This window comes from Mauremys mutica, chromosome 25, assembly GCF_020497125.1.
Source record: "Mauremys mutica isolate MM-2020 ecotype Southern chromosome 25, ASM2049712v1, whole genome shotgun sequence".
NCBI classification, from domain to species: domain Eukaryota; kingdom Metazoa; phylum Chordata; order Testudines; family Geoemydidae; genus Mauremys; species Mauremys mutica.
This window is the reverse complement of record NC_059096.1, coordinates 4,142,068-4,155,324: the sequence shown is the minus strand read 5'-3', so window position 1 is coordinate 4,155,324 and position 13,257 is coordinate 4,142,068. Positions and strand designations below refer to the sequence as shown.

The 13,257-nt window shown below is 41.4% G+C and overlaps 1 protein-coding gene across 2 annotated transcripts in view; it reads right to left on the bottom strand.

Moving 5' to 3' along the window:
* Positions 1–7,507: 7,507 nt before the first annotated feature.
* PLXDC1 (plexin domain containing 1) overlaps positions 7,508–13,257 on the bottom strand; it is a 48,372-nt gene continuing 42,622 nt past the window's right edge. The window contains exons 14-15 of one of the 2 annotated variants that reach the window (XM_044999384.1): positions 12,388–12,555; positions 7,508–9,841 (exon numbers count right to left, since the gene is read on the bottom strand). In XM_044999384.1, the coding sequence (XP_044855319.1) occupies positions 12,436–12,555 (120 nt within the window). In that variant the 3' untranslated portion in view covers positions 7,508–9,841; positions 12,388–12,435. Of the gene's footprint in view, positions 9,842–11,404; positions 12,556–13,257 lie in introns of those variants that run through there. The other variant, XM_044999383.1, reaches the window with a different exon arrangement.

Sequence of the window (13,257 nt, the reverse complement as noted above, 5' to 3'; positions counted from 1 at the left end):
TTGGGATGCAATGGAATAATGCAGGAAGGACCCAAATGAAGGAAAAGAATTGGAAGATTCAGAGATTTCTGCAGCTTGACCTTTCCCACCTGCTGTGTCCAGGGACCTCATTAAGCCTTCTGCTGTAAGCAAGCCAGTTCCCTCCTGGTTAACATGCTAACCACTTGTGCTTATTAAATACCCTATGGCTCTTTTCCCAAGAGTGAGGCTGCTAACCCTAGTGTTCTGTCTAAATTTCATCTGGTAGAATTCCATTTGCACTTTCAATTGCATATAGTACTTTTTTTTTCACTTCCTGTACTAAACTTATGTGCATTGTTCCTTTGTATTGCTGTATTCCACCCCAGAGATAGCTGAATTCCCATGGTGGGAGGGATAATCCTTTATATATATATATATATACACACATCTTCCTTTGGCACACTGCAATCTTAGTTAATGTTTATAAACTGCTTTGAGATAATGAGATGAAAGTTGCTAAGGAAAATAAAGTACAGTCATTATATATATTATAAGCAAAGGTGCAGTGTGAGGTCATTAAAATAATTAAAAATACTAAACATTTGCTGGTCATATGATTTTATTACAGCAACCCATGCTACCCTCTGTCATGCAAGTTACTTGACAGAACAGCCTATATTCTACTGGAGTGTTAAATATATAATGCTGCACATGAGTGCCTTATATTTCTACTCTATCTGCTCCATCTACACTATTATTTTTTATTATTTTATTTTTGTATGTGTGAGCAGAGTTAGATGACTTTGTGGTTAAAATGCCAGCAAGATGTCTAACATAGTTCTCCCACTTTCCTACTGCTAGTGGAGCTGCACCAGTGCTATCAATAGGGGGAAGTTTTAAGTGAAAAGTCTAGGATAGACACATGGAGCCAGATTTTCAAAGATATTTAGGTGCCTATTGGGATTTTCAAAAATATCTAGGCAGGTTAGATACCTTGCATTCACTAGAAACATAGGGTAGCTGCAACCTTATTTAAGCATGGTTATTAAACTCAGCTGCAAGGACAGTGGAGACAGGGCCTAAATATTTAGCATCATTAAGATTGCACAGTTCTCAGAAACTAAAAATATGTATATGTTCATGCTGTTCAGGGAGAACATGCTAGAACCTTGCTACATTAGCAGCAAATAGGTTTAAAGCAACTAGCATGGGCCTATACCCTGCAAGAACAAGAATTAAGAGCTGTAACCCAATCAGTCAGGGATGGTGTAGGAGTAAAGAAAGTAAGTCTTCTATAATACAGGATGATGAACTAGAGGAGCCACTAGGGGTCCCTTCTAACCCAAATGATGATAGGTTCAATTTAACTAATGTGCAGTCTAGTTAGTCTGCATTGCATGGGTCAAATTAGCAAATGGTAGCATTTTATTTTTTGCAGGGGAAGTGTTTCTATGGCCATAGATTCTACCCCTCTTCATCCCAGATTTGGCTTGCCTCTCTGAGCATTAACACTTCTTAGATTGTGACCTCTTTTGGGGACAGGGACAATATTGCCAACCCCAAGCAGTCAAAAATCAGGAGTCAGGCCCCTCAAAAAGTCATGTCTTAAAGATCATGAGATTTTTAAAAAAGTGTTCTTTTTATTTGCCTTCTTTAAGGTACCGGTACATTCACTTCATGTTTTTAAACTTTTTGCCCCAGCTAAGGACTCTAAACGTAATGAATAGTTAGAAAGCTACATAGTAACAGAACGATAGAAAGCTGAGATTCTCTTATGGTCTCTTGACACCAAGAGTTGGGGCTTTAAGAAAAATACCAAATATGGTGAGACTCACAATAAAATCATGATAGGTGGCATGACTACATATGCACACAGCACCCAGTTCATTGTGGGCACCACCACAATGAAAATAAATAATAATGATAATACGTGGAAGAAAGAATGCAGTACATACCTAATTTCATGGCACTTCACACAGAGGCTTAGCAAGGCAGTAAAGGTTCTTCAGTGCTTATTTTAACTCTGTTTAAGTAAAAATTCTCCCTCAGTTGCCAAACACTTGTTTTCTCCTGAGATTTAAATGGAACCCTGAGATGCTGTTAAACCGCTCAGATGTATCTTTTCATTTATACTTGAACAGAACCGTTTAAAGCTTTTTATGAAATGACAAAAATCTACAATACGCCTTAAGATTGTGTCTGCACCAGCTCTGATATTCATTCTATTAGCACGTGGAACAAATTAAGGTGATATTTTGTATCATACGATCACCTTAATGAGAGCTCAGGATCAAACCACTATGTTCTGGTTAATTAGAATTTCTATATAGGCAGTGTCTCCAGTGTATGTACAGGCAATCAGACGTATCGCTCAGATCTAAGAGGGAGTGGTGGGAGCCCACAAAACCCAGGTTCTGGCCTAGCTCTCAAAGAGAACATGACCCAAGTCCTGACATGGTGCTCAAAGGAAGAGAGGCCGAATCCTGCTGCATTCTAATAGCTGAAATTCCATACCCTTTTTCTCTTCTATACTGAAACAAGGAAAACCTGAATCAGATGCAGTAGGAGGAATGAAAGATCATTGAAAATTAAGCACAAAGTAATTAGAGGAAAGGACTAAGCATTAAGCCTTTATTTGAGGATTCACTTGGTCCTGCAGTGCAGGGCTCACACTGAGATCATTCTGTCAGGTTAACCCTTGCTGTAGTGTTCCTAATTTCACTTTTGTAGTGCTGCATTAATCCATTTGCTGCTGGTCCACACTGCAGCAGCAGAACAGAGTGGTAGTCTTTTGAAGTGCCATGGAACCTCAAAGTTTCTGAAGGACATAATGGGATGTTCATCAGCAAGCAGGCAATTAAGGTGTTTCCCCGTTTCCTTCAATCCTCTTGACACCAGAGCAGAAGAGAGACCTAGTCTAAAGGAAAGCAGAAATGGAATTAACGGTCTCCCCCACCTCTTTCCTGAAGCTGATCACAGTATTAGATATTAATAATACTTTGTCCTTCTGCAGTTCCTTTCATCTGAGAATCTCAAAATGCTTTGGATACATTGGATCACAGAGTCACAAACACTCCCTGGGAAGCAGATAAGATACAGAGTGAAGCAAAGAGAGGTGAAGTGACTTCCTCAAGGTCACGCAGCAGATAAATGGCAAAGTTGGGCACAGAAGCCAGGAATCCTTAGTCCCCATCTCTAACTAAGATATTTCAGTGGAGGCAATGCAAGACTGAAAGGCAGGGAAGAGCCTTGGTCAGATAAATGGGAAAGTGGTGCAGGCTTGTGAAAAGTCCCCTTCTTGTGCCCTCTGGTGTTATATAGCCTCACTGGACATTCTGGGCTGAGTCCAGATCAGCACAGCTCCAATAAAATGAATAAATGCCAGCTGAAGAGCTGGCTTTTCCAATCTACTCCTTCTCTAGTAGAATAAAGGTATGTTTTCCAATCTCCAGCAGCACAAGCAGACCCATTCCATTCTTCAGCTTTACAAAAAAATAGACATTGTTACAAGAAAGACCTGAATGACTTCATTAGCTTCTCAGATAAAATTCCTCTCGATTTCTGAAGAGCTAAGCAAGACCGCTAAAGTGTAACAGGTGCTGTTTTCTTCTCTGATGCTTTTTAAGATGTAGTCTTCAGCTCTAAACAGATAGGAACCTGTCAGCACCACATGAAGATAATCACCTGTACAGGCCATCAGAAGCTTCTCTAAGGATAGGAAATTTACTGCAGCCAATACCATCTTGGCCTGTGGTCTTATTCACTGTCTCAAGTTAGGCAGGTTGGTAGGCCTGGTCATTGTGGATGACACATCTCCAAGGAAAATCTTGTTTCTGCAGGCAATGTTGCTGACGATTCAGTAGGAGCTCCATCTATCAAAGCACTTAGATTTGACAGTGTGGTATGTAACTATGAGCTTTACAGATCATGTCTGCACTGCATGAGTTATCCGAGCAGCACTGCAATAAACTGGGGAAGGGATTTTCTCAGCAGCAGTCTCTCTTCTTTGTTTCTTCCAAAGTTCTGGCCAGGAGGCTGGAGATTTTGTCTCTAGGACATCACAGAAAGTTAACACAAAACTTAGCTAGGAAACCTTGTGGTTGCCGATCTTGGAGGGAGATATAAAATGAAGGGTCTGACACCATAGTGATTAAATGTACCACAGCATTTCTTTTAAAAGTGAGAGTGCTATCCCTTAAGATCCTTATCAAATTCCAATGTGGGGAATTACATTTTGTGTACCTAAATCCCCCCTGAACTTGCAGTTTTTCTTTACTCCTATCCTAAATTATTGTCTAATGCTGCTGTACACAATGAAGCAGTTGCCATGTTCCACATCAGAGTTTGGTGCATTTTAATGATTCCTGTATATCTAACATTTGTAATGTATTTTGGTATCCTTCTGAATGAAAGATGCTATAGAAATGTAATAACCATAAAGATAATTGTTAAAATATCTTACTTTTTCCAATGGAAGGGGAGGGGAGAGAGACAGGTTTGTGGGAAACCATCCTATTTTGAATATTTCCTTTTAACTGAAAAACACCAGATCCTACAATTATTGGGATGCTGATCTTCTTACTTTAGGGGAGTAGGATTTCAGTTTTCTAGAGATTTAGAAAAAGCTGAGTTCCTGAAGGATTTCTTGGTATGTAGACAACAACGGGAGGAGGAAATTATCATGTATCTTCTTAACAATTAAAGATATTCCACCATCTCCAATCATACACTCATGTCTCTCAACTTGAACAATAGGCTCAAGTTTATCTCAGTCCCACACAGAACCAGATGCAGATTCTCCACAACATTGCCACATCACAGCTCCAGAGAAGTAAGCCAATAGTGAGAAGAGAATCTGGCCTCTGGTAAGGTCTTGATACTAGAAATGCTGAATCAAGAGAGTAAAATAACAAGAAATGTCATAAAATACTAAAGAAATTACCCAACTACCGTTTCAAGGTTCCTGCTCTACTATTTGTTGCCAGGTGCCTAATTTTGAGTATCTGCCTGTCTCCATTTCTAAAGCCTGTGGCACAGACTGCGTCTTGGAGGATCAAGTGCAAATTCATGCCCTGTTATTGGGTCCATCGGGAATCACCAGGCATCACTTACTTTTTCTGCCAACAGCGAGAGCTGTGATATATTTTCATTCCTTGGTGGACTGTCTGGCACCTCCACCTCCTTCAGCCAAGAGTAGGGGGAAGCATGGAGGAAGTGGGAAATTCTCACTGCAGGTTTTCTTATTATTCTGTAGGCCTGTAGGGTGACAGAGTTACAAATCCCTCCACAGCCAAGTAGAGTCATTGAACTAACCCATAGCAGCAGGCACCGGGAAGCCAGAGTGTATTAGCATGCAGCCTGTCAGGGAGCATGAAACCTACTATTATTCTGAAAAGAACAGCAAACCTGCTCTTTTCTTTTCATTGCTTTAAGAAAGAAAGAATATAAATGCGCTTTTCTTTCTTATCAAAGCAACCCTGAGATGGATTTTTGTGCAGAGGAAAAAGGCTTAACATGCATTCTGCCAAAACATCTAGGTTTTTATTGGGTTTTCAAAAATAACAAATCTGCCTACTTATTGTTATGACTTTTAGAGCAAGTTGAAGAGGGGGTGGGATCTGTGTAATTTAGGTCAGTTTCAAGAGAAAGGAAAACTGGTGCCTAGTCTAACCTACTTACCAAACGGGAATACATTCCATCCCCAATTCCCCCAAAACCGAGCCTTTGGAAAATCTCCAATATGTGAAATGGACTCAGAATTTCTTCCTCATCCCTTTGTAATGAGAAAGGGGTGGGAGAAGGTGAAGGTTAGTGCATTGAGACTCTTTGCTTGATATAGCTAAAGGGAGGTGTGCAGGTGTTTTCTGCTCCTCTAGATTCAACTGGTTAGTCAAGCTTTTCTGGAGGATGAAATGATAATTATCAACCCATCACACTACCGGATTCCTCCCTCTTATCTGGTCTCATGTGCTGTTCACTACAGAGAGAAGCTTAAAGAGCATCTTCCAGGCTGTGAAAGCCTCACTGCGTGGGCCACTTGAAACAAGAATGGACAAAGCCTGAAACTGGACAATGTAGGGAACATGGCTGCACTTGGTTGGTGTAGGCAGATGACCTACTATGTCTTTGCCATCTCTAAGTTTGATGATTCTCAGGGCACCTCTGATTTTACAGCTCAGCCAGATTAGTTAGGGGTGCAGAAAAAGGAGTTGTATGTGAGGTTTCCTATCAGCTCACCTGGCAGAGATGCTGATAGCTACCCTGGATCCTGGCTTTGAGTTTTAACTAAGGGAGTACATAGGTTACATTAGTAGCAAATCCACCCAGCAGCTTTGGGGGGTAATGGTTAATTCTTCCTGGAGGTTTGGAGTAAAGGAGGATAATTATCCCAATTTTAAAGATGGAGGAACTGAGGGAAAGAGAGATTCAGTCTGTGGCAGAGTCAGAACTTAAATCTGAATCTTCTGAGTTCCAGCCCAGTAATTCATGGATTTTAAAGCTGGAAGGGACCTCTGTGATCATCTTGTCCGACTTTTTGCATAAGAGGCCATAGGATTCCTGCTTCATGCCCAAACTGTGCTTGAACTACAGCATATCATTTAGAAAAATACCTGAAAAGATAGTGCATGAGATCAAACAGATCATCATATACATTCAAGGGGCATCAGTAAGGACTCATCCCATGACCATCAATGCTTTAACCAAAAGACCATCCTTCCTCTGTTGTGGACTTCCCCATGCCTCAGTTTATATATCTGTAAAACGGGACTAATATCTACCTCCCAGAGATGTCGTGAAGCTCAGTCCATTAATTACAGTGCTTTCTGATTGTTGGATGGATAGTGCTACAGACAGACAGACTATTAACATAAACATAAAGGTTCATTGAAGAGTTTTATTTTCATACACACACAATTTGGGGGGGGCATATAAACTCTCACACCCCGATCTGTTTCTTTATCCAATTGGAAAGTTCAAGCATTCAAAGGGTTAAAATCCAGCTGTGGCAATATACCTTGAGGATGCCTGAGGGAAATACTTGCTGTGTTTGTATCCATTACTATTCTGAGAACAATATATGTATAAAAGTGATCACAGTGAAATTCTTGATAGAATTAATCTGTTGCCCACTGTTGCTAATTGCAGCAATGGCCTTTCGACACCATAGCTAAGGTGCTGACAATGTGTCCATGATATAATTCTTCCCTGTTTATACCTTCACCGTACAAGAAGGGCACTGGGTTAAACCATAGGATTCCTGAAATCCTCAGTGATCTTTTCATATATAAAAAAATAAACTATTTTTCATTTATAAAGTACCTTGGTACTAATGCCAGAGACCAAGAAAGTGAAACTGACCTGCCTAATTTCATTGTCCAAGATGAAAAACCTGCAAAATCTAAATAAGATTAATGAAGAGCACAATGAAAATAAAAGTATAGGATTGATTCAGATCTCAGTTACATTGGTGTAAATCAGGAGTCGTTCCATTGAAGATAGTGGAGTTACTCTGGTAAATAAGATCAGAATCACACCCCATGTTTTTGAAAATTCTGTTTTAATAATCTAATATGCTATTAGTAACACAGAGAAGGAAATCTTTAAAAATATACTTATATGTCTATTATTCTGATAGTGTCCATTAAACAATGCACAAGACATAAATAAAATCCTATTCCCATTATGCTTAGAAGTTTGCGTAACATTGCCAATAATCTTTTGCCTTTTTTATTTTGAAAACAAAGCAGTCCAAAAAGTTTTTTTGTTGAGTATTAACATTGTATTCCATGCAGATAATCAATAGTAAATACATTGCATTAAGACAGCTAAAGTGCCTTTAGTCCCCACAAATAGTCCAATTGTGCTGTAAATTCAAGTATGTGAAAAGTAGGCAGTTAGTTACTAAGAGAGAAAATATTTAGGAACCAGGTCCTGCTCCCATTGAAATAAAAGGGGGTTTGGCCACTGATTTCAGCAGGAGCAGAAACAAGCCCTTGTTTTGTTTGTCTTTAATAAAGCCTATTGTATATTTTCCCAACTGCTGAACACACAGAGAAGTGGTCAATTAATATATGCCCTGATGTTGTTCTCCATTTCAGTACAAGCAGCACCGATACACTCTAACAACATGATCAACAGTTGCAACAAACTGCAAGGGTGCTGTCCTTAAAAAGACACATTGGGAATGGCATAAGTGGTTGGCTGTATTTTGTATCTTGCTGTAACCAGCAGAGCAATCGACTGAGCACAGCTAGCAGCCCTAGCCCATTTTATAGCTACAAAATACCGTACACAGGTCAATAAACACATGTACATTATACAATTTGCTTCTGAGGAAGCCCAGCCAAAGTGTTCACCCCTGATCAAAACTGAAACTTCAGGACATGGCTATAGAAGCCAGGTGATATAAAGACCTTCTTCACCCAGGTGCTTCTAGGCACACAGCTGGCATTCCTTCCTATAACTTTGCACATGAGAATGGCAGGATTAGCCTGCATCTTCAAATCAGCTGAGTTACGTAGATGGCCTTCTACTTGGTCCCAGCTCTATTTCTTTGAACGATGGTGCAGAACTTGTAGGTTGGCAGTGAGAATTCTTCACATTTATTTCTCCTTCCTCCCTTTAACATCATCACCACCACTGCTCTGTAGAGTAGGATACAGAGCTGTTCCACTGTGAAGCCACATGCAATGAAAACTAGAGACCCTGCATGCTGAAAGGTTGATCCTTATTGATTCCACTGACCCAAAGTGGTCTTAGAGCTCCCAGAGCCAGACCTCACTACCAAAGAATGCCTGGGATCCTTTGTTTTCTTCCATTGCACACTCATGCTCCTATATTTTACCAATAAGCATTTAATTCTGAAATTAACGCTACTGACTAACTCCTTTCTGTGCCTTATGGGCACATGAAGCATGGGCTTTTACATGGACTCGGGCCAAATGGCCTCACCTGACACTAAAGGCTAGCTGATGCAGCTGTGCCACTGTAACACATCTGGTGAAGACTCTCTATGCCAATGGGAGAGAGCTATCTCTCCGGCATAATAAAAATACCTCCGCAAGAGGCATTAGCTATGTTGGCTTCTCCCACTGACAACAGCGCTGTCCACACCAACTTATGTCCCTCACGGGGAGGGGGGTTATTCACACCCCTGAGTGATGTAAGTTATACCAACATAACATGTAGTGTAGAGAAGCCCAAGGTTCCAAAGAAATGCAGGGAAGCACATGCCCCTGGGAACTTGCATTGTTTTAACACTTCAAGGGTTAATTCTGAGTTGTCCAGAAAAATCTTAGCTAGCTGAACTGCCTGGGTGATACCAAATATGCTGGAATAAATTGGAGTTCAGGTAATTGGCAGTCAATAGACAAGGATTCAGCCTCAGGCAGATATAGAAAGGGAGGTTCTGATAACAGGAGTTCAAATCATCAGGATTCCACAGCACACTGTTTTCTCTGTGTTGGTGATTTCCTTCTTTAGCCCCTCTGTGGTCCACTTGTGACTTTAGATCCAACCACAACAACTAGGTGATGTTGGCTTAGAAAGTACAGAGTCTGCTGACATCTGTCTCTAGGGGATAAAGGAGGAGGCAGCTGGTACTGGCACATTATACTGCTTCTCTGCTCTCTCAGAACATTGACACAGGATCCCACAATAGCTAGGTGAAGGGGTGAATAATGGAGAATTGCACTCCAGTCCCCTTCTAGGGAGAGAGAGCGGAAGAGGAGGCCATCAGGTGCTAGCACATTGCACTGTCTCTCAGCTGACCGTAGAGAATGATCTCCGTATGGTGAGACAGCAGATCCTCTCTCCTCAAATGAAGTATTGTAAAGTCAGAGACAAGGCTTGACAATTTTAGGTTAAAACTTATCAAAACCTACCAAAGAAAAATTTAAAATTCAATTTTGATAAATTCCTAACATTTACAATTTTTGCAGTTTTGACAATTATTTATGGAAACCCCAAGTATTCCAGTGTCGCTGAGAAGTCATGCTCAGCAAAGTGGAGCTCTGGAAGGGTCTGATTTTTTCCTATAGTTCAAGGAGAACCATATTTTTAACACTGAATAAAACTTTTTGCTCCTTGAAAATTAGCCATAAATTTACCTACAAATTAACATAAAAATCACAAATATTAAAAAGATGAAAACCATGGTCATAGCATAACCAATAATGAAATTTTTTTGTTCACTGCTGAGAAATTAGGATAATTACTAGATAATACTGGCGGTTCATTTAATGATTAATGTGATATCCAGTCTCTGACAAGACCCAGTACCAGATGCCTGAATGGAAGAAACTGCTTAGTGGGCTACTATGAAATAACTGCTCATAAGGAAAGTTTCTTCCTGACCACAGGCATTCAGACTACAGGCCTTTGGTTTATGCCCTGAAGCATGACAGTTTATTATATAACTTATACATTTTTATCCTACTTAACACAATTTTGCATGTTTTAATTCTCCATCTAAATGTCTAATCCTCTTTTGAACCCTACTAAGATCTTGGCTGAAATAATTTTTGTGGCAGTGAGTTACATGGGTTAATTATACATTGTGTAAAGTATATTTGCTTTACATTTGGAGCCTTTCACAGTCACTGGATGTTCTCTTGTATTATGAGACAGGTAAACAGGAGTACCCAACTGACCTTCTCTTTGCCAGTTAATATTCTGTATACCTCTAACAGGTGAAAAAAATGTGATTATTTTATAAAGAAATTGAAAGTCCAGGGGAAATCTCCTACCAGATTATAACCATTTTAAAGAAGGCCAGATTTGGTGTATATACTACATGACAATGTTCCTTTAAACTTATTCAACTTAGGGCAAGAGGAGAGAAATCAACCTTCTAGCTCAAGATCCTGCTTGGAGCTAAAGTTTATCTTCTAAATATCCCTGGAGAGAGAATGTCTGGGCTGATGGTCCATAAAAACTTGGCATGGTTCTGCCTGACTTACCCTGTTTGAGCATTTTGGTGTCTTCATGACATAATCAGATGCAGCAAAAGCTTCCCTAGTGGCTAAGTCTGAAGAAGTATAAGCCAGGGTCTAAATGCCACCCAGCATCCATACATATTTATCCTTAATGGCTATATAAATTCAGCCCATGAGACGGAAAACATTAATTAGACAGACCCTGCCTTTGGCAGTAATCACCACCAGTGACAGCTGAACCAGCCAGTAGATAAAATATGCACCAAAAATGATATCAGAATAAATAGACAAGGACCATGAAAAAACAACACAACAAACTCACCCTGTTTTTTCTGGGAAAGCAAATAGCACTTCACACCAACTTTTGGAGCCTGTTTGGGTGTCTGTCTTTTCTTACTTCTGGGCCCACTCCTGCTCCAGTTGGAGTCAATGGGAGTTATTCAACTGGCTTCAAAGGGAGCAGGATAGAGCCTTTATTTTCTGTAGACTAGTCTTTGGTTCTGATTGCAAAGGATAAGAAAAAGAAAACCTCTTGAGGTCTAATGCTAAAGTCCTTACTCAGGGCCAGAATGTGATACCAGTGAAAATCCCCAGTAGGGGCCTCATGTAAACCCAACTGAAGTAAACTGAAAGACTCCCATTGACTGCAATGGACTTTGGATCAGGCTTTAGATGCATTGATTCCAATAGTTACTCTGGATTTATGACAGTGCAACTGAGTTAAAACTCTACATCTCTGTCCTCACTAAGGTGAAACTTCCATTGACTTCAGTGAAAAATTTGCTTGAGTTTACTTCAGGTTTTAGCTCTGAGAGAATAACATTTTCCATAATGCTCTTTCCCCACCCTCTTCCATTGTAATCTGATCTGGTTTGGCGGCTGTGATGGGAGTAGAAGAGGACCTGGGTTTGGAGGAAGGAAACTGAGGTCTCTCACCCACCCCCATATCTCCCTCAGGGGCATCAGCAAAATAATGTGATTGACTAGAAAGGACAGATGGTTGCAGAAGTGCCACTGAAGGTGTTTCCTTTACAGGGCATGAGCCTTAGTGCGGGCCAGATCTGCTTTGCTCCCTGGACAGAGGGGGAGAGCTATTAGCTTGAAGGAGAGAGGGGTAGGGTTCGAAGCAGTGGGGTGGGATGATGAGTGGCGGAGGAAAGGATGCGGCCCAGATTGGGAACTGCTCCTCTTAGATGCCTGAGGTGGGAGGGAAGAAGTCAACACCACACAAAAAACACCTCTCTCGACTGAAGCTTTTCCTACTGACACCCCCCAGAGCTCTGGCACCAAACTGCAGGTAGAGACTGACATTATAACGCACTGCTTCTGATTCAGGCTCTGCTGTTCCCAGAGGAGTCCTGCAGAGTCACATCCTTGCATTGCCCTGATTCATTTTTTTTTCAATACTCCATTGGGTCTTTTTCCTCTGGTTCCTGTTCCTTTTCAGACAGAGGAGAGAGTTTGCAATAGAATAACGGGAGACTCTAACCCTGAAGACAAGGGAGGTTGTGGGGATGGGGAAGGAAAAGAAATGTGCTCAGCACTGTTCTGCTTCCACAAAGCCCTCCTTCTCATGGCCAGCAGGTTCCACCTCAGAGTATGTTGTGTGGTTGGTGTGGTTTCGGAACTTCATGGCTGGCCAGTGGTGTGGTCTCCGCTGTGGACAAAGACACAGGTGCATTAAAAGCTAAGGAAGAGGCTTTAATTTGGGGCATGCTGGGAAGTTTGAAACCCAGACCTGAAACAACAACAATTAACCTGTACAAGAACCCTTCCTTGTTAAAAAGGCAACCTCCTGCCTTAAGAGAGCACTCCATATGTCATGGAGTACCCTCCTTCTCTAGGAGAAGACCCACTTTCATTAACCAGCTGATTTGTGTAGATCTGTGATCACTTAGGACCAGGGCCGGCTCCAGACACCAGCGCAGGAAGCAGGTGCTTGGGGCGGCCCATGGAAAGGGGCAGCACGTACAGTCTTCAGCGACAATTCGGTGGCGTGTCCCTCAGTCCCTCTCGGAGGGAAGGACCGGCCGCCGAACTGCTGCCGAAGAATGAAGCGTTGCGGCAGAGCTGCCGCTGAAGTGCCGCCGATTGCAGCTTTATCTTTTTTTTTTTTTCCTTCACCGCTTGGGGCAGCAAAAAAGCTGGAGCCAACCCTGCTTAGGACAGGTTTCAATGTATTCATATTCCCCAGTGCTGGAACACGATTGCAGGAAAAGCGGAGGCCACGTCTATGCTACTGGAGAAACAGCAGCACAGCTAAAGCACTGCAATGCTGTAGCCCCATAGCGTAGATGCTTCCTACATCGACAGAAGGGGTTTTCCTGTCGATGTAGGTCATCCACCTCCCTGAGCAGTG